Source organism: Corapipo altera, unplaced genomic scaffold, assembly GCF_003945725.1.
Source record: "Corapipo altera isolate COAL_440 unplaced genomic scaffold, ASM394572v1 24b, whole genome shotgun sequence".
In the NCBI taxonomy this organism is placed as follows: Eukaryota; Metazoa; Chordata; class Aves; order Passeriformes; family Pipridae; genus Corapipo; species Corapipo altera.
The window spans coordinates 6,709,336-6,730,813 of NW_020884888.1; the positions used below are offsets into that span (position 1 = coordinate 6,709,336).

The following is a 21,478-nucleotide window of genomic DNA, read 5'->3' on the forward strand; positions in this document are numbered from 1 at the left end:
CAGGGTGGTCATCTCCAGGCTCCTGCCCGGTGCTGGCAGCTGGGCACTGCTGCTCCTGCTCCCGTGGGCTGCACGTGCCAAGGAACGCCCTGAGCAGAGCCCCAAGCGCCCGCCTGGACAGAGAGCGTTGTGGCCTTTGGGCTGGTGTGTGAATGCCTGTGGAAGAAGGAGATCTGCCCCCAAGGAGCTGGGTGGGCACCAGACAAGCTCCTGCTTGCGACCCTGGTGCTGAGGGCTCTTCCCAAGGAAGAACAGAAGGTGCGTGGCCAGCGCTGGTGTGTGTGGTGTTGCCAGTGTGGCCTGGGTGTTGCTTTCCAGGATGGTTGGGCCAGACCTGCCCTGGCTGGGGCAGTGCTTGACTCTGGGGTGTGGCTGGGTCATCCCTGGTGTTGGTAGCACCACCCAGGGCAGGAGACGCACTCTGCAGGTTGCTGACGGCCTCTCCTGCTGTGGCTGTGCCCTCTGCATCTTCCTGTTGAAGCAGCTCTTTGCCGTCATGGTCTTCTGACACATCTTGGAACACTTGGCTTTTACTGTAATCTTCCCAAATCTCGAAGGGCATTGAATGTTTGAGGTACTCTTCCCTCATCTCATGGGACAGCTCTTTCTCAATATTGTGTTCCTTGTCCTCCTCGGCCAAGACTGGGAGTGGCATTCTCCAAAAGAATCTCCATGGCTGTCATTGGCATCTTCTGCTGCAGACAGTCCAGGGTCACCCAAGGGGAGATGCTGCTTTCTGTGGGAGATGCTTTCATGGGAGCTGAGCACCCCAGGGCTCTGCTTCTTCTCCTTCAACTCCTACATGGCCAGGGTGGAGCCCCGCAGTGTCACAGTCTTCTCTGGGCATGATGCAGCCCCACATCACAAAGCCCTGGCAGCTGATCCCAGCAACTGCTCCCAGCACAGGTGTTCTGTGGCACTAGGCCCTAGCAATGGGTTCTGATTAAATCCCTGATTTTATTTAATAATCTATGAAAGCTGGAGGTTAATAAAAGGGGGAGCATGAGAACAAGAAGGGGGTAAAACTAAGGGTAGAAAATAGCATCTGAGAATTTTATGGATAGGAATTTTTAAATTGAGAGTAGCGATACCAATCCATTACTTAAATAACATCATAGGTGTTTAAAATCAATATATTTTTATTGCTGTGTTAAGTGGTTTTAAAGATATATTTTGCTCTCCTTTTCATAGATTAGTCTTGAAAATATCTTCCCTTTCATGAAAGCAGAAATTCTCAAAATCTGTCTCTGGGCATTGTGCCATTTTGTGGCACTAATAGATCATTCTGTACTGACAGGAAGAATTTTAAATAAATGTCCACTCAACAAGCAGCTGTGTGAAACAGGCTGATATGGCCTCTGTCTTTGGGTCAAATACTCACTGTCTGTGCTGCCAAACAGACAAATACAAAAACTAAAGAGCTGAAGTCCAGTGGGGTGCATTCGGTTAGCATGGAAGAATTTCAGAACACCTTGAAGGGTGGGTCTGCATCTCAGCAGCACAGAGGATATAGAAAGATGTTCTTGCTGGTTACTGCAGGAGAGCTTTACAGCTGTCAAGAATCCTGTCAGCTTTAATAGGCTCCAAATACACTACTGACTAACTTGGCTTACAAGCAGCTGATGTTAAACTGCCTGATGCCCCTTACACATGCCTTCATCTCTTCCTTGCCTGTAGATCAAGAGACAAAATCTGGAGGAGAGTAATACTGGTGTAGCCAAAAAGCCAAAATAGCTAGGCAGTATAGTGATGGTTTAACTTCTATCTTACAGAATATTTTCAGATAAAATTACAAACATATACCCAAGGTCAGTGAATATTATTCATAAAGAGCTGTGGAAATGAGGGAAAAGAATAGCTGGCTAAGACACAGGAAACAAATAAATCCTCTGTGACAGAGCTCATCATATGTTACAAGAACATCAAAGTTTGATGGTTACCGAAGAAAGTAAAGACTGTGGTTCCTGTCTCTGGCTGTTGAAAAAAGTGAGCCTTCAAGGTTCAGCTTTTAATAAAAAATAATCAACACACTGTCTTGTTACCAACACTTCTTGTTATCTGCTCTGATAAAGAAGGATCTAAGCTTTTATATTAGATCACATACTGAACTTGACAGCATCATTCTAATAAAGAAAGGAAAAAGGGAAGAACTGTAGTGAGTGAGTACCTTTGGCAAGACTCACATTGTCAAGGCCTCAAAAGGAAAGCTTTTTTTGATCGATTGATTGGTCTGACCTTACAGGTGAGTCAAGTCTCAGCAGGACCATAAAATTGTAATGCTTCTGACTCTTCAATTTACAGTACCTTTCTTTTTCTTTTGCTGTTCTTTATTCAAGAGAGGTGAAGTGTTTCAACACCACTTCTCCCAATCCTAGAAAATTGTGTGATTCGTCATAACTTCAGGATATTAATCAATTTATTTCTTTCATGTTCAGAGACACAGAAGGAAAGAAGTGCTTGAGCCAACATTTGTTTACTTATCTATTTATTTATCTGTTTATTCTTCAGCTGTACGTAGAGTGTTTTAATCTAACATCTAACTTAAGTTGGCATGTGAGAAAGTAAAACTTTCTGGGACAGTAGACAGTCTCTCTTGAGAAAAAAAAATAGTTTTTTGTATTACTTCTCAACACTATGTGGAGGTTGTGATAGAATAGCTAGGTGGAAATTAAAGAAAAAGAGATAGAACACAATAGTATTAGAAAGACTGGAGAGCAAGAGGTATGTCACATGATAAGTCTCCTCATACTCTGGAAAGCATGGTCTTAAGAAGTAGGGGAGAAGACGAGAAAAAGGAAAATTGCTAACCAGTGTAAAAAACCTCCCAGACCAGTTCCCAACCACTGAAATTTCAGCACCTTTTTAAAAAAGGACGTGCTATGTAGCCGTCAGTACTGCTTTGTGTCTCCTGGGGAGTTCAAGTTGACTGCCTGCCATGGTCGCAGAAGGCCAGCTCATCCTACTTCTTTCTGACCTCTCTTTGTATTGGTATTGATGCCTTCTCCTTTGAGAAGGATCTCCAGTGAGACTCATAAAGAGTATTGCAATTAAATGGAAAAGAGTAGAGAAGCCATATCACTATCCAAGATAATGTTATCCCATAACCGCTTCATCTGATCACGGCGTCACTTTTGGACACCTTAAAATAAAGTAATACACTAAGGTTGATGTCCATTCATCTCACTGATTTAGTAAAATTTTCCTATTGAAAACTGCTCAGTAAGTTCAAATCATTTATAATAAAATTGAAGATGTTTGTGAACTCTAAAAATTATTGAGGAGGTTCATGGAAAAATGTCACTGAGTAGTAGTAAAAGATTTTGCAGATGGGAACCCACAAAATTGTGGGACTGTTACTGTTCTCATGAAAGGAAACAGGGCTGATTGTTTGCATATTGCTTTCCCCCATATCCTTCCATATCCAAGAAGGTAGAAGATTTTCAGAGAGGTGAATGAATATACTAGTTCCACATGAAATGCAGCCACACAAATGTTTGATACATGCAGCCTTTAAATGCATTGCCATGCATTTAAATTCACACTTCTTAATTATAAAAGTTTTCCTGTTGGGTTTGCAGTCAAATGTTTGAACAATTTGATTAATGACTGTAGTACTAATTGGTCTGAAGTTGGCTGCTGCTTTGAATTAGGTGTCTTCTGTCTCTTGTGAAGTACCTCAGTAGGGTGATGTAATGCCTGTGGGATCATCATCTAGATATGTAAGACTACCAGAGGCCTGGTCAGACCAGAAAGGTTGTGTCAGTAGAATAGTAGAGAGGTTGAATCAAGAGAAATATTAGAAGCTTGGGCAGGCTGAAATAGCCATTCTGTTTAATTCAACTCAGACAAGAATATCTATTGCACTTAATAAATGAAATAGACTAAATAGTAGTCTTTGATAGGCTTAAGTCATTTCAACTGCAAAACCGGGCTCCTGACTGCTCAGCTAGAGACTCTAAGCCAAGACAATGTTGTCTAAGAGGAGGTCTTGTGTGCCATTGAAGCCATTCAAATTATCTCATATATTGAGATAAGCATCCTTCAAGAAGGGGAAAAAAAAGAAAGAGATGAATGTATTTCATCAACAAGTTTTTCTAATTCAAGGCTAAGGTGTGAAAGCAGATTCTTTGCTGCATGTTATGAAATTTGCATATCTCATGTTGCTCAGCATCTCTGTGTAGCCAAAGGTTATGCAGCTAAGCTTGTGTCAACTCTCTTTGCTGACAGCAGTAACACTCAGTGTCTGTCAGGCATAATGGATGTATATACTCCGAGTAATTTCTGAAGATTTTCTTTTCATGATGCTTAAAATATGAAAGTCTTTTCATGGTCATACGTTTAATTTACAATAGCAAGACTTCACTTTTCATTGGTGGGGCAGGAATGAAAAAGAAACTAATAAGGATGACCTGTGGATTTATTTCCTTAAATTGCTTTGTTCACTGAATATTTCCATTTATCAAATAAAAGCATTCTAGATATCTTTGGCAAATATGCTGTATAAAAGAAAGAAAGAAATACAGGGCAGATAATAACTAAATAACAAAAAAAAACACAAGAAGAGCTGTATTTCTGATTTTTCCCTTCATTAACCCTGATAGTGTTCTGTAACATCTTAAAATATGGATCTCGTAGAACAGTCTGAAGAGCAGTAGCCAATATTACCACTTTAGTAATAATGTGTCAGGATGTAAGAAAAAGTGTTCAAAAAACTGACAGCTCCAAAGAAGCCAGGGAAGTAAAATAATTTTTTTTTATTGTTGTGTCTGGTGTCAAACTAGAGTCTGAAGACCCTCAAGGGAAGACATAAGTGAATCTGGAACCCCCACTCCTCATGAGGGTTGTAGCTTCATCACTACATGGTGGGAAGGGAACTTCTGCCATCTTGCTTTCTCTTTATTACCTGAAGGAAAGGGAATTTTGTGAACAGTGCTTCAAGCTGGACCTTCATTTCTAAAGCCTTGCTATTGTAAAACATAACTGAAATGGAAACAATGGGAGAAAAGGGTTTCTTTTAAACCATTTGTTTACACCTTAACTACAAAGTCCCTCATTTGACAGAACAGCAGCAGCCTCTACTCTTTTTGCCTCTCTTCTGCAGAGCTCAGGTGTGATGCGTTGCCATAGGAAAAGGCCAAGGCTTCCTAAGTGCATGCTGCCTTGCTTCTCTTCCCTCACAGTGGCTCCCTCTGAGTTGGTAGTACTCATCCTTCACCGATGCCTTCCTCACATCAGTGTTTTCTTTTAACCTTGTCTAAGTCTGTGTTCAGAGGCAGTTCCCTAGTTTACCATAGGTCTTGATTTACAGCATGAGGCAGCAAGTGGTACACATAAGAATTGCTCATGTCTTGAAATAGTTCACCTCTTCTGAACTGAATCTGAAGTACAGATTTTGACTGATTTTTGGTGTTATAGCTTATTGAAGCTGATATAATACCAAGAGTGATTATTTTTTCTGATGCACACTACCTACAGTCTTTAAAAGGAAGAAAAACTACAATAAATTACTTCATAATGTTAATATTTTCTGCCTTAGATTTCTCTTCCAATCTTCTGTTTAGTAGATCTGCTCACTGAACTTAAAATCGATAAAATACCTATTCTGTGCTTACAGAATTACAGATGGTCAGTCTTTGTCCACCACACTATCATATTGCTCATCAGCCCCATGACTCAAAGACTATACAATCTTATAGGTGCAGTGGGTTTCAGAAGCTCATAGGAAAGAGCAATGTAATGATAACCTGCCAAAAGTTAATTTGTGCCAGCTAACACTGCAGGACATTCTACTTATAAAAACTCTGATGCTGCTTTACTGAAGTTATTACTGAGTGTCCCACAGCAATGGCTATACTTTAAGAAGTACTGGCATCTTACTTTTATTGAACCAGCTATTGATAAGTGAGTCTGGAACTGTAAAATCATTGCTCCAACCTGTGTGTTGGAATTGTGTGACATTGTGCCAAAGTAGCCACTTTTTGCTCTCAGTTTACCCTTTTACTGTCTGTGAAATGGTATGCATGTTCACACATCTCACAAACTCACCAATGAACTTCAAGAGATCTGACCCTTCCATGTCCAGTAAGAAAAGACAGCCACATGAGGGAAGGTGTGTCAGTGGATCACCTTTTGGTCCTCACAAGAACAGTGACCGAAATAAAGCAGAGTTAATACTGTGACCTGAGGGAAGGGTCAATAAAAATCATAGTAGAAAAATTAAAGAATTCAGGGATTCCTGAAATGTTAGCTATAGGTCTCTTTTGTGGTGTTAGTATACATAATTATTAAAATAATTGGCCTGGTTGAAAAGCTTGGGACAAGTCTTGGTATGATTCAATTTAGCATGAGATCACAGAATCCAGAGCACTTTTCAATATTGACTGCATGTTTCCTTATGATTAAGGCATCAAATAAAGGAAATTTCGGGGCAGTTTTTAGAATTCATTGTATCTGCTTTATTATCTCCATTTCATAAATGACACCATTCCTTCCACGGTAGTATTATAATAACAGTACCAGCAGAGACCTAGTCTGAGAATGCAAAACAAATGGCAAAACATCCTTTCAGGCTATCAGAAAATTATGAATGTCAATAAATACAAAATTTCACTAAGGAGAATATTGTTCTTTTAATAATAATGGATAACAATTATTTTACTGACTTCCTGTATTCCTGAATGTTACAGATAGAGAATGGGAAAATTGAGTGATTTTTTTTCCTTGCTCCATCAGTAGTCAGCATCATGCTTTAGAAGTTGTCCTTAGAAAATTTTCTTTTAGTGTATTGTGATTCTTGATTTGATTAAATGAATTTGTGATATTTTCTGTATTGCTGTGATGGGAAAGTTCTGTGGGGACTTAGAGTGGGATTCAAAGGCTGCACAAGAGCAGACATGGAGTATCCCCACTACTTCATACACTGGCAGCAACAGCCTGGGTTCAGAGATTGTCAGAGAAAAAGAGGAAAGGTGCCCAACTAAAATTATGAGTTAGGGAAAATCTGTACTGCAAATCGATATGCTGCCTTGGGCACCAAAGTGTTTCACTGACAGAAATATTCCAGAAATGTTATGTTAAAAGTTTTACTAATACAAAACCTGTAGGGAGGTAGAGTCAAACCAATGGATACTGAGGTGTGAGTTCTGGGCACAGCATTAATCATTCTTCTTCACCTAACGCAGCCATGGTGAGCTTTGATGCAGAACTGATTTGTGTCCTAGCAAGGCTTTAGATTGGGATCTCTCATCTTAGGGAGAAAAAGAAAGAAGCTGTCTGGGTTTTCATAATATTTTAAAGAATTCTCTTGGTGCTGAGGAAGAGTTCTCCTCCCACAAAAAAATTTGGATTTATCTTTATATTCAGCTTATTTTTAGTGCCAGTTGTTTTATCCATTGGTCTGCAGCTCCCCTCAGGGGAAAACAAAAACAAACAACCCATAAAAGTAGAGACATTAGAAAGTCGTGGGACCGTCAAGTAGCACTGATGGTTGGGTCTTACAGAAAAGTTATTTGAGGGAAAAATTATGCTTAACTGCAGTCCTGATGATAGTATCAGTCTCTGGCTGAGCAGAAGATGACAAAGGTTTTGCTCCAGCTATTTTGCAGTGCTTAGAAAGTTGTTGCTGACTCGAATAAGCAAGTTAGTAAGTAAATAAATAAATAATTAATTGTTCATGCAAAGTCAGACCTGAATTAGTCTTAATGACTTGAAAACATAAGACTTACTGCCCCATCTTACATAGCTTTGAGACAAAGATGCTCTGCTTTACATTAGCAGACTAGTTGTTGAGAGTTAAAAATATCAGGAAAAAAGTAGTATTAAAGCTTTCACATGCTGACTTCAAGGAATTGTGCATAGCAGGCTCCATTAAACAAAGGGCAGAGATACTTTTATAATAAAGCAGAAAAAAGGCCTGTATGTAACATTCAGGTTTCTAACAGCTGCCAGGAGAATTCATATGCTTTTATAGTACAAGCTTCTCTTACGTTTTGTCCTTAAGATGACAGATTCATAAGCAGAAGTTGTTCTGCTGGACTGAGAAGAACCTTGGGAGATAAAGCCTTTAGAGGTAAAATGTGAGTATCACATAAATACATGCTTTCAGGGATGATTCTGTTGTTCTCACAGAATTCTCCGTGGGCTCACTCCAGAGGTTCAGTTTGTATGCTGCTTCCATGAGTTGTGTAAAGCGCTCTGCCTTTTTAAGAAAGACTCCCCAGTCGTCTTTTATGTTGCTGGTTTTGTGGTTTGTAAAGTCATCCTGAAAGTATTACCTCTGCTGAGAGTATGGCTTGGGCACATGGAAGAAAAAAGGATGGACAGATACACATACCCTCCGCTTGCTCAAAAGAGAAATCTCATAATAGCAAACAGTAAACTAAATTTATCTTACCTGGAGCTACCTGAATACTTAGATAGCTATTAGTCTAACAAGCAGTTAACTGAAATTGAATTGTACCTGTAATTAAGATATTTATACTAAAAGTGAGTCAGACAGCTGGCATGTACAACTTCCACGCTCTTATGCTACTCCCAAGAAATTTGAAAAAAAAAAGGCAAAGTATTCCTCATATAATGTTTGAAAATCAGAAGCTGCTTCTTTCAGAATGTGCTGCTGATTTTATTCAGAACAAAGACTTCAAGCTCCCTCACTGTGTGAAAACAGAGCTTGAATTAGCTGCTCTAAAGAAGTGGGAGATGGGGCATCAAAGAGCCTTCTGTTCGTTAAGATAAACACTGAATATGTGTTTCATGTTTGGTTTCGGTATAACATTCTGAATAGAGGATTAAGCAGTTGCTTCCCACAGTCTTAAACTATTGAGATGGTGTGGGAGAACGAGGAAAATAAAAGGATTTAAGCTATTATGCAAAGAATTAGTGTTGAGAGAGTAAAAGGTCCCCCCTATTAGCCATTGAATTCTGCATGGATTTAGTACTATTGAGAGTGTAACATGGCTCTCTGTTTTGGACACACAGAAGGTACATAATTAGGTTGCAAGAGTCCCTCTGAAGTTTCAACTTGGACACTGATCTTGTGAGATGGATTCTTGCCAGTTCATTATGTGTTTTCAAACAGAACTATATACTTTTCAGAAAAAAAATACCTAGTTTCATAACTGAAATTTTCTTTCTCTGTAATTCTATTTGTTACATCTTAACTTTAGAAAGAAGCCTGCATGGCAAGGTATTATTTTATTGCAAGTACCAATGACATCTGAGGACACAGATTTTATGCATTTTGCTCACACATGCAGTCACTTCAGCTGAAGGAAGGGTCATGGTTCACCCCACTTTGTGTTTCCCAAACCAATGTTTAGGATGTGTGTTTTATAAATCTAGTTGATTGGACTGGTCATGTGAGTCAGAGTGAACAAGGGGTTTGCAATCTGCTCATGCCTTACACATTTTCTGGTAGTGTAGCTGATGGATATTTTTATGAATTGAATGATAAGACATTTACAGTGTTTTATTTTGAATTTTAGTGAATGAGATTTGGTAATGACCAATACTGCAATGCTATTACATCAGAAGAGCTTTTTTTTGTTGACTCTAAGGAAATGTTGATGTATTAATTTCAATGCTAAAGTTCCATGAGGTGTTCTTCTACCCTTAGTTCTGTTTTTAAAAGTAATGTTTAATTGCTGTTAGCCTATCTGTGAGCTCATTTTCATGTGGTTTTGTTTATATTTTTTTTATTTCATGGTAACTTACAATAGAAATTACATACTTTTAAAATATATTTTTTCCTCTAGACATCTGCTACTCCTACTCTGGGAAACAGGCAGTAGCAAGATTTGGTCTGACTTAGGACAGCTATTTTCATAATTTAGGAGGCAGAAACCCACCAAGAATGTGTAAATTTATTATTTTTATTTATGAATGTAGGAGCCATAACAAAGGATGAGTGATGAATGGTTTTTATCAAGCTGATTATATTTTCTTCTCATTATTTGCTTTTCTTGTATTCTATTTATAACATTTCAGGGTTGCACTTTGGGGGTGGGGATTTGGATCATCTTATGAATATTTCATTTTTATGTTTGCAGTGTTTAATTTGAAACAGGATTGCTAAGAAAAAGCAAAGTTTAGAATATTGTTTTGTGTGGTTTTAAGCCAAAGCACTCACATCTGCAAAAGAAATATATGAAGCTATGATTACCAAGTTCATCCTCAAGAGATATTCTTTTTTTGGGCAGAATAACAGTAAGTAGATGACAGATTTCAGTCAGAGACATTCAGTTCTACGCATAAAAGAACACCAAGAAAAGCTCAGAAATGAATCTTAATGTACGCTTCTTGTAGGAAGTGAAGGAAGGGCTCCAAATGTTTGGCAGGATTGCCGGGTTCCATGGCTTCATTAGCACATTAACTCACAGGTCCCACACAGTGATCTGTGTTGTTTGGGATCTCTTAGAATGTGGCTACATCTTGGTTTCACTTCCTGCTGATTGGTTTGCTAAGATTTCAGCTCATCATTTCTCTGCCTCATTGCTTTCTGTTAGGTGATATTGAAGAATAGTGAATCAGATTGATCTTTTTCTTATCCAAACATATACATAGATTTACTGGAGTGACAGAGAATGTTCACTTAAACCTCAGTTTCTGTGGTTTTTTCACAGCAAGTTAGAACAATAACTGTATGTTTGATTTATGACTCTCTTCTTTCTTATCTCCAGTATTTAGTTTTTCATAATAAGAGAGATAAAAATGTATTGGAATGCAGATCACAGAGGTTTCTGAGTATAGTCTGAAAACCTTAAACATCAGAGCTTGCATTCTAGAGGCTCAATTTCAGTATCTGCTTTATCTTAATCTCTTTATCCAAAATCTTTTACAGATGTTGACATATACCTATTTGTCTACAGTTCTTTCAGGAAGAACTAGCATTAGAACATTTGGGCTGCTGGAATCCTGGTTCTTTCAGAGAGGAGATGATATGCCATTACATGTTTACCATTAACATGATGCAAAACCAACTCAAATGCAAAACTAACTCAAAGGCATTCTTTACTGAATACTTATTGGACATCTGTATATCTCATTCTTCACTGATTAGAGGTAATGCAAATACAAGATGTTATCACCAGACAAGCCAAGCAGTGGATTTACAATACCATGATGACAATTGTGCATAGTTTTAATGCACATAGTTTGCACCCTTTTGTAAATGTGACATAACTTACCTTCTCTTCCAGATGGCTGAACTGTCCCACAGTCTCGGTGGATAGGCATATGCACACATGCAAGTCCTATGGAAGAACTGACACTGTAAATTTATCTGTGGGTTAGTCAGTGCACTGGCACTCTGAATTTTCCATACTGGAACAGTATACATAACAGTTTCCATAACAATATAAAAACTGAGGTATAGGATGGGATTGTAGGTCTGAGATGGTGCTAACGTGTCAGGATGCTGTAGTGTGCAAACATTCATCAGCAACAGGAGGTTTAACAGCATCTCCACAGGTTTGCTAGAATATTTGTCAGGGAGTACAAGTACATAGAAGCACAAGTTTTCTTTGTCAATCTCTTCTGCTTGAAGACTTTGCCACTGCAAGAATATATGGCATTTATTGTGGCAACAAACAGTGTGAAAAATTTGGTGCTATTAGGAAGAAGAATTAATTAAATGATCGTGTCTGGCTTAATGTAGTGTCAAAACATACACATGGGGAAAAATTAATAAGGGGCATATTAATCAACAGAAATGGGGGAGTTTCCCTTTTAACAGAGAAGTCCTTACATTTCTGCCATGGGAAGAAGTAAGTCTTTAATGAGTCCAGATTGTGAACTGTGAGCATTCTTTGTGCTGAATGTATTCCTATACATATAACACACATAAATACAGTGAATGGTATTAGATGGACTTCATCTGGTGTAATTTAGAAATCACATTAATTCTGATCCAAATTATAGAATACATAAATTGTTCTTAATTTTAAAATAATTTTTAGGAGCAACTACATGCAACTCATCTTAATGAAACAATGCAGTGATAGGGAACAAAATCCATAAATCGAGAGGACACCAGGGCACTTGAGTCCTTCTCAGCACCTTCTCAAGATGATGTATCAAAGATTTTGCAAACTTTCCAAAACGCTTAAGATGTGCTACTGCTTTTATTCCCAAACATGTAGCTAGGAAAGGGTCTCTTAAGTGTTCAGAGTTAAGGAATTGTTCATAAAACCTGAGTTCTGTACAGAGAGAAGATAAAATGCAGGAACACAATAACCTAATAAATACCAAGTAAAACATAATACAGAAAATCACTTTCTCATTTAACTTAGACAGGCTCAGTCAAGAAATGAGTTTTAATTTGTCACCCCAAATATGGGACTAGATGCAATAATGCAAGTCCTTAGATCATGTTAGAGACCAAAGATTTGTTCTGGGTTTTATTTTCTCTTACTCAGATTCTTTTACCTAGAAGGGAGAGGAAGATGAGGTAAGCACTGGATTTATGCAGGACATAGTATGAATAATTTTGTTGAATAAAATAAAAATAAATCATAGCTATTTTCTGAATATATCCCTTTTTCCATCAGAACAAACTTCAAATTGTTGAGAGTTATTTCACAAGGTTTTCTGTGACATCAGACCTAATCACAACCTATTCTACTACTTAAAAATACGGAACCCTGGCAGTATGGCTTCCTTTCTCCAGTCACAGGGGCAGGAAAGCAACTGCAGGCTATTGCATCTGAATTTGTTAGAATAAATAATTAAAAGGTTCATCAGCTTCTCACTAATGAACAAGGAAATGTGATTAAGCAACTTTAAAGGAAAGTAGCTGAAAACAATATAGAAATGACAGCAGGATGATTGCTGTGAATGAGCGACTGAAATTTCTGAATAAGAGATTTCTTCAGCAAATCACGAGGATGGTAGTTTAATCTTGCATTAAAAGATTCCTGACAATTTGGAAAAGCTCTGAATCAGGAGATTACAGATGTCTCAGAAACTGACAAGGCAGTGACTTCTCTTAATGCAGCTACTTTCTGGCAAATGCCCAGAAATAACTTTTGTGTGTATGTGATTTTGGTTTTCCTTTTTACTGTTTCAAGACCCTTAACTTCTACCAAACAATGACTGGGATGTCTCTGACTAGGCAATCTTTTATTCTCAAAGACTCTGAAAATACAAATCATCTTTCAGACCAAAATGTTCTAGAGATGCTTGCCAAGTTTACTGTGGCTAACATCTAGAAATTGTACTGATTAGCTTCTGGCATGGTTCCTTGCAAGTGCTTTGCATACTAGTGTCTCATTAAATATCTTATTCCTCTTTATTTAGCACCAAAAATGTGCTTCCACCTTATATCTAGTCTTTTACTGTCTGTTCTTCTAGCTTATCTAAAGGAGATAACACATAATACAGAAACTCGAAGAAAAGTGAAATAACAGACATCAGTGCAATTCTTCTGTATATCTGGAGAAAGATTTTTTTTTTTCCTTTATATACATTCATAAATGACACAGTCTATTTATGAAAAAAGGCACAAAAGTCAACAAGCAAATTAGGAAGGGTGGTTGTATCAGACTGTAGAAGTTTTCAGATACTCAGATATAAAAGTGGCATGCACAAAAGTAACTGTAAGATTCATAGTTTAAAAAGAAAAAAAGTAAAATAAAATGTCAAACATCTTTTTAGTTACAGAAATCCTCATGTACCTCAAATAGGATGCTCAGCATTACAGAAAATACTCTGAGTCTAAAACCCAGGCAGAAAAATGCTGTTCTACTTCAAGAGGTCTTTGAGGAAATGTTTCTTTATTTTGGGTTTTTTTCTACGTGACGTAAGCCCACCATAGCGCAATGCATAATGTGCATAATAGAAACCACTTCAATAGGGACATCTAGCAAAGACACAACCTCTCTTCAGAGAGCAGAGATGTCAGGAATTCTCTACAATTCTGTTTTCCAAACTACTCAGTGTAGAGGGGGGAAAAAAAAACCCAAACAACCACATATTTCCTTTTTATGAAAAAAGTACAGTCTTGGAAGAATAATTCTTCATTATTCAAGTAAATTCCTTGAAGAGTTACATTTTTACTTTTTCATTACTTTTAGAATTTTATTATTTTATCTTAGACATAGCAGTTTGCTTTCTGTACTGTGTTAGGATTGATGTCTCCTTCCCACGATCTCCAGAGTTAGATCCGGAGAAAAACTTGCTTTTCAATTAATTTGTGCCAAAATATCTTAGTTTTATGTATAGACTGGAACTAAAAATCTCGTAATTAATGTGAATTCATTTCACTGTAACTCTAGCTTTCTACAGTAGATTAATTATAGATAAATCCTTGGTGCAACAGTACTTCTGAAACTTCTATATGAGGAAAGAAACATTTGCAAATTGTATAAGCATTTAAAGAAACACAAACCTACCAATTTCATGCTAATTACCTTACAGCTACACCATTCTGAAAAACCATCCTATTTTTACATTGCCATAAAAATAATGCATCTGACATGTACGTGCACTTTTCTTTTGTAGGTGGAATGGAGAAAATAAAAGAGCATACCTTTACATTAGCTCACTACACCTATACTGTGCTTTCTAACTTAAAATATGCCAATGGGGCTCCTGTAGTTCATATTTACAGTGATACAGACTTCAGCAGTCCTGATGTCCAGGGTCCAATCATTAATTTTAACGTGCTCGATGAAAACGGAGAAGTGCTCGGCTTTTCACAGGTATGTTTTTCTCTTGTTTTAACTTGAGTGTTATGATTGTATTTTAAGCATATTCACAATATTGTTCTTTATCCTAAAAGAAATATTTTATTCATAGTACTCCCTACTGAGGTTTTGGGTTTGTTTCTTCGTAGTTCTGCACCATATATACACACCATTTTTACAGCAGAAATAAAATCCAATAAATGGTGCTAGCACAATAAAAAGTACATAATAGCCAAAGGCAATATCTTACAGATTTAATACTCCACAAGTAGGAAGTTTGGAAGTGGGCTGTTTTAACAGGATATATTGACTAGGCAGTTTGATTTCTTGTTGGCTTCCTTCTCTTGAGTACTCAAAATTGGGAATTGAAGACCAAGTCTGGAAAAGCTGATAAAGAGACTGCCTTGGAGATTTGACATACAAGTGAAATCATATTTCAGAATATTGCAGTCACCAATGAAAGAGGAGTTCTCTTTTCCCTTCAGTTCTGATAATTACATTCTTGTAATATTCCTGAAGAAGCATGAAATAAAGTTAAATGATCAGTGTAAAGAGTGAGATTCAAGCTCAGAAAATCCTTAAATGCTGTCTTTCCCAGTAGTTTTTTCTAGCCTTTATCTATCAGGTGTACCAAGTATCTTTGAGATAAAACTTCATTAAACTTTTTTCCTTTCAGTAGAGAGGTAATGGTGTATGACCATAATTGTGTGTATGGCTGTGCACCATGTAGGCAGTGGGTCCTGTAGGATGGAGTAGCTCACTTGCTCATCAACAGAAGTCAGAAAAACCACAGAGCTCTAGTTTTGCTTAATTCTTCTTTTCTTTTCATTGGCTGATGATTGAATAAGCCCACAAGTCAAGTTCAAGTGTATGGCTTTAATTTTTTAAAAGCTGTCAATAACTGAGTAACTGCCAATAACATCTGTCTTGGGAGTTACCCCCCTCTGCCAGCAGTAGTGGCAGAGCTACATTACTCCTGGAGCTGATAATTCTGGACCATTGGGGAAAGAATGGGTGTGCTGCAAAAGGTGTTTAACACTATTCTGCCAGAGAGGAGAAGAATGGGATAATGAGTGGAACATGGAGACATGTCTATGAGAATACAAGAAGAGATCCTTATATACACAAGGGAAAACAGAATTGAAGCAGTTACTTGGTAGCCTGTCAGTGTGGAGTTTTACATTTTTTTAAGGCATTTACCGTACTGATGAACATGGGATGAGCAAACATATACAGTACTCAAGATGCTCTTCTTAACATACATCTTTTTTCAGAAAGTGCTACCAAATAGTGACAAATGTTCACCACATTTCATTTCAAAGCATTCCACATTTTAGGAGTGAATAAGCCATTTAGGCAATCTTGAAGATGTATGGCAATGTTCTGGAGATATTAACACAACTGCGTTTGTAAAACACTCGGCAAATGCTTTGATGTTGCTTCTGTTCTTTGGTTAAAACCAAAGCCTTTATTTTGACTTCTGATTTTCACAATTTCTTAGTAAAAATGGCTCATCCCTGTTTCACTTTTTTAAACTCAACTGTACCCTCAAAGAAAAAATTCTTTTATAGTCTTAGGCCTCTACTGTGCCTGTTTGCTCCAGTGGCTGCTCATAAAAAGCTTCTTTATTGATCTCTATTATCTGAATTTTACAGTTCACCAGGTTCTAGTAATTTCTGGCGTATGCAGTGTCTTTTAGATTATTCTGTTTAATTAAAACAATGTGCAATTTAATGACTTTTAGAAATTAACAAGCAGCAGCATTATTTTTTCCCAAGCTACAGTATGTGTGATGTATATATAATTGTCTTTATCATGGAATGAAATTCTTTCATAGACATCCTATACAAGTTATGGGGGAGAAAAATCTTTACTACTTCTTCTTTGTGATTACAAAGAAAATACATACATCAGAAAGTAAGCTTCATTGAAATAACAATATACAATCCCATCTTTATACCTCTATGCATCTCTAAAATTAGATAGGTTTATTCAAATCAAAGTTAAATCCATTACTTTCATTAATGTTTTGGAAGTGAAATAGTGTCCTCTAGTTTGGTCGTCTGTGGTCTGCACATTTATGTGGATTTACTGGGTAGTCTACAAATGCAATCTAATGGAGTTAGAAGAACACAGTTTCAGAAGGCTCCCAGAAAACATTTTTGGGAATTTTTAATGAAGGGAAAATTGGATGGTGTTTCTATCTGACATGCCTAATACTAGTGGACACCAATTAATGACTCAGGTTGTTTTTCAGCTAGTATATTAAAAGAGAAATGGCAGAATGTCCTATTCTTTTATGGATGATATTCCACCTATAATTAATTACTTATAACCAGGCATCAAACCAGTTCTATTTGTCTTTCTGACAAGCAATTGGTATGTGCCCATTGCCTATTATAAGGCACAGTGTGACTAGACATTAACATTTGGTAGCTTGAAAAGGACAATATGACTAACTGATTCCAGAGAAAATATTATGCTTGCAGCAGTTTATTTGGAACATTTGAGATTGGCAAGAACGACTTCATAAGTAGACACTGTCTTCAGAGGATACCAAGCTTACATTTAAACCTCAAGATTTACATAATTGGCATGATATTCAAAACTCTGAACTAAGCCCAAGATATTTAGGATGTGAAAGGCGTGTAGTGAAATACATGACATTTAACACCACTGTTGAAAAATGAAAACTGAGAAAAAATTATGTCTTTCATCTGTGTAGCAATGGGGAGGAAAGCTATTCTTACCTGCTCATATGATTGAAATCCATTTCTAAGTGTTATCAGGGTTTAATTACCATAGCTAACAAGGTTGTGCCACTAAACACAAACATTCTTGAATTACATACATGGGGTCAATTACATCAACAGGAAAGAGCCACAATCTTAGGTTCATCATTGAGTAAAACCACCATTGCAGGTGAAGATCAAAGGAAAGCATTTCATTAAAGTGAGATACACAAAGAGCCATACCATGCTTACACTCTTAGGGGTGGCAGCAATTTTTACAGCCTCTTGTCCCAGTATATATGATATAGAATATTTGGATGTAAAGATGTGATAGGGTGGGACTGAAATAATTATGGAAGTTAGTTGAATTGCTATTATTTTTCCTTTACATGTTCCTTTGTTATTGATAAAGGATAACACTGTTTTAGAATATTATACTTGGAATAAACTTGCGTTGCACACTATGTATATCATTGGTTGAACTAACAGTTTAATTACTAGTTTAGTTATTTTCTCTAAATGACAATTAAAACAATTAAAGAAGAGGGACTTGCAGACTCTAAACATCAATAGTCACTCCAAGGCTTTGGTTTTTCTTCAGATTTTTCATTAAACATTTCTTTATTTAGAAATAAAATTACTACGCTTTTGAAATTTCCATAAACCTCTTGTCTTTGAGCATTAAAACTGCATTAAATTTCCTCCTTTGAGCTGCACCAAATAATTCCGATGAAAATTGTTTCCGTCAGTAAAGGTGTCTCATAGACTACTGTTGGTAGTAATTTCTTCTTGAAATTACTTAGGAGGACATCTGTATTCTTTTCACAGAAGCTGCCTGTCCTCTGCAGCAGCACGCCTGTCATTTTGGTATGTGTTTATTTGCACTGCAGCACCAAAAAGCCCCAGTTATGAACAGGGGTTAAATTAAGATGAGTACTTGACAGGCCCAGGACATAAAGATGGCCTTTTTGCCAAACGGCGTGTTCATGTATATACTTGTCAAGCTAAGAATAGATAATTCTCCAGCATTATAGTTTTTGCTGCTAATGACGTATGGACAGATGAGAGACTGATGATTTGGAAAGGTGTGAAGGTGCAGGGCTAGAGATGAAGGACCTCAGCTAACTCAGTGCTACAGGATGGAAGCAGCAGAGCTGACATTAAAGCAGCAAGCTGTCAGTCTTCTGCTTCCCTGTGAGGCTACCAGAAAAAGAGAAGCAACTAGACCTAGATACTAAAGGAGATTTGTGATGTCACAAAAAATGGCATTACTTATATGCTTGGTGGTGAGCTAATACTGCAGACTTTTCACACAGAATCATCATTAGCTCATTTATTAACAATGAGTGTCTGCAGCCTTTAGCATACATGAATGTCATGTGTTCATACATCCCCATATCCTTCCAACCTCTGGAACACTGACAGCAGTGACTCAGCTTCAGTTTGCATCTTGGCCATCTTTTTTATCAAAACCTTGCACAGGACTCTACAAGGTTCCAGCCTGGTTTGAATACCAAAGAGGTGTAAGGAAACAACATTGATTTGAAACATCAATCATACACACATACAAAAAGTAGATTTCTTCTAACTTGGGTCAAAGTGCAAATGTTGTTGAACGTTCTCTTCCATTTGCAGATGTAAAAAAAAAACAACACTATGTCTGCTATTAGCACCTTTTGTGCTAATATTATTTATAAATTTTTTCTCTTTGATAGGGAACAGAGACCTGTGAAATGTTCTTTGTACATTCAGTAGATAATTGCAGAGTAATTTTATAATCCTTTCACATTTTGTTCTGTAAAGTAAGTATGGAACTGGAAGAGGGGAAGGGGGTAAGAGGCACAGATGGGCAGATGGAATTTCACCTGAAACATTTGTTGAATTGCATGCACTGGAGGGCTCTTAGCCAGTCACACCTTCCAGTTCAGTGTTTTCTGCCCCAAATGAAAAATAGCCCTTCCCTTATCAAACTTTTTCTTTTTTCTCTCTGCTGTTCGGAGATAATATTTTTTTTCTTCTCCTGTACCTAACAGGCTTTAAAAAGTCAGCAAACCATCATAGTTGCCTTTTGAAAAATGGCCATAATTTCACATTTCATCTGTGGATTACCAGCACCCATACCTGTTCTGTTTTTTCATACTGCCTCCTTTACTTGGAGCCTGAACCTAAGTAGGAGTAACTTGTGATTGGCTCACCTGCAAAAGTGTCTTGGTATATGTATATATGCTTGCATGTCTCCTAAAAATCCTGTCAGGAAGGGAATGAGCATCAGTCCATTAGCAGTCTCAGCCTTCTTGCCTACCACTTTGCACTTGTGTGTGATAGACAAGCTGCTAAAACAGGAATCAGCTGCCAAAGATAGAGAATGTAAACATTTTGGTTTGCCTAAGGAAGACTCTTCTGCAGTGTTGCATATGGATGAGTTTTGCCTCTCTAGACTGAGAACCCTGCTTGCAAAGGTTATAATCAGTTTTGTCTAGGAGCCTACATTAGCATGTCCTGGCTCACTCTCATCAATCCAGATAGAGAGAAGGGAGGTCTAGGCTTTGAACTTACTTTCTTCACCCATTTCTCAATTAAAAGAAAAAAATCAACATTTCTCAGCAGATAACTTCTAGTGTGTGTCCCTTCAGCATAAATCTATAATGCAATTTGATAACTGCTCTTATTATGGCATGTGCCCGCTGTCTCACTCACCTTTCTCTATCTCAACCGCCCTTAAATTAATGTAAGGATCAACTCAATGACACACCGTTGTTTTTTTCCATTCCTTCCTTTGCTTTCTATCATTCTGAAGTGAAGATCAGTGTCTTCCATCAGAATGTGTGGCCCTGAATCACTTACATCCAGTCACTCACTGTGACACCTTCTGTTCCCTGGTAACCTCTTTCTGCCCTCAGTACATGCTAGGAGTATAAGAAGAGGACAAAACCAGAATGAGATTCCTCCAATAAACAAAAGAAGTTTTGTTTTGTTTTTAACCCCATTTATCCTTCTGCATCCAAAGCATCCTATGTTAGTGAATTGCCTTGTAAGCAGCTTAGCATCCAAGCTGAATTCATCCCTGTGGTTTGAGAAGATGTGGAGGGGGAAAAATAGATCTTAGGATTGCATGGTCATCTTTACTTGAACTTTCCTGCAGCCTCCAGAGGCATTTTGTTCTGGAATTCAGCTACATTCAGTACTACAAAATATTTCCTAGCAATTAACCTAAATTTCTCACAGTACAGTTGAAGTCCATTATTACATGGACTGGGCAAAGAAAGAGACACCAGTTTGGGCAGGAAAGGAGAACCAAAGAGGATTCCAGACATCCAAGGTGGCAGAAGAGTTGAACAAACAGCCTCAAACAGTGTTGTATGGTAAAGAAGTGACCAGGGAAGAAACAGAGCAGTATGTGCAGGTAGAAGTTATTCCATCTGTTTGTATTTGGACAGGTCTAAAAACAAAAGTAACACAGGACAAAGTGATGTGAGACAGGTTGGGAAATGCACATAAAAGTAGGTTATTCTAGGTAAATAACATGGTGACAGCCAGCTCTGAAAGCACTTTCATACTGAAAGTACACTTTCTCTGCTTCAGTGTCATGATGTTCTCTTAAGACCTTCCTATTCCTTAGGTACTATCTTAATGAGTTGTTTCAGCTGGACTTAGATACACAACCAGGACCTGGCAATGGCCAGGTGAAATGCCTGACTTCTGCTATAGGCTTTCAGTGTCACCTTGAGGGATTCAATGTCTGTCTTCCCCACTTATTCTAACCTCACAGGAGTAGAGAGAAGATATGTTAAATACTGGCAAATCTTCAGATATCAAGTGGCGGATACACTTCTATATACACACAGCTGGTTCAATACATATTCATATCACTGCTAGTCGTTACATGATAAAAGGGACCATGTCATACCCGAAGTGGGTAGATTTCTTGAAATACTTGCTGTTTGTGTCTTAGACAATACTCTTGGTTTCACTAGTAGATCAGTTCCAGCTCAGTGTACATGTGGTGTATAGGTATGGAATTAGTGCAATGACAAGATGAGAATTAGAAAAGTGGGGGGAAAAAAG

The 21,478-nt window shown here is 37.7% G+C and overlaps 1 protein-coding gene across 3 annotated transcripts in view; it reads left to right on the forward strand.

The window, feature by feature from the left end:
- The window catches only part of MOCOS (molybdenum cofactor sulfurase), a 211,550-nt gene that overhangs the window by 143,338 nt on the left and 46,734 nt on the right, over positions 1-21,478 (forward strand). For all 3 annotated transcript variants that reach the window (XM_027643908.1, XM_027643909.1, XM_027643910.1), the window contains one exon: positions 14,497-14,696. In XM_027643908.1, coding sequence (XP_027499709.1) covers positions 14,497-14,696 — 200 coding nt within the window. The remainder of the gene's footprint in view (positions 1-14,496; positions 14,697-21,478) is intronic.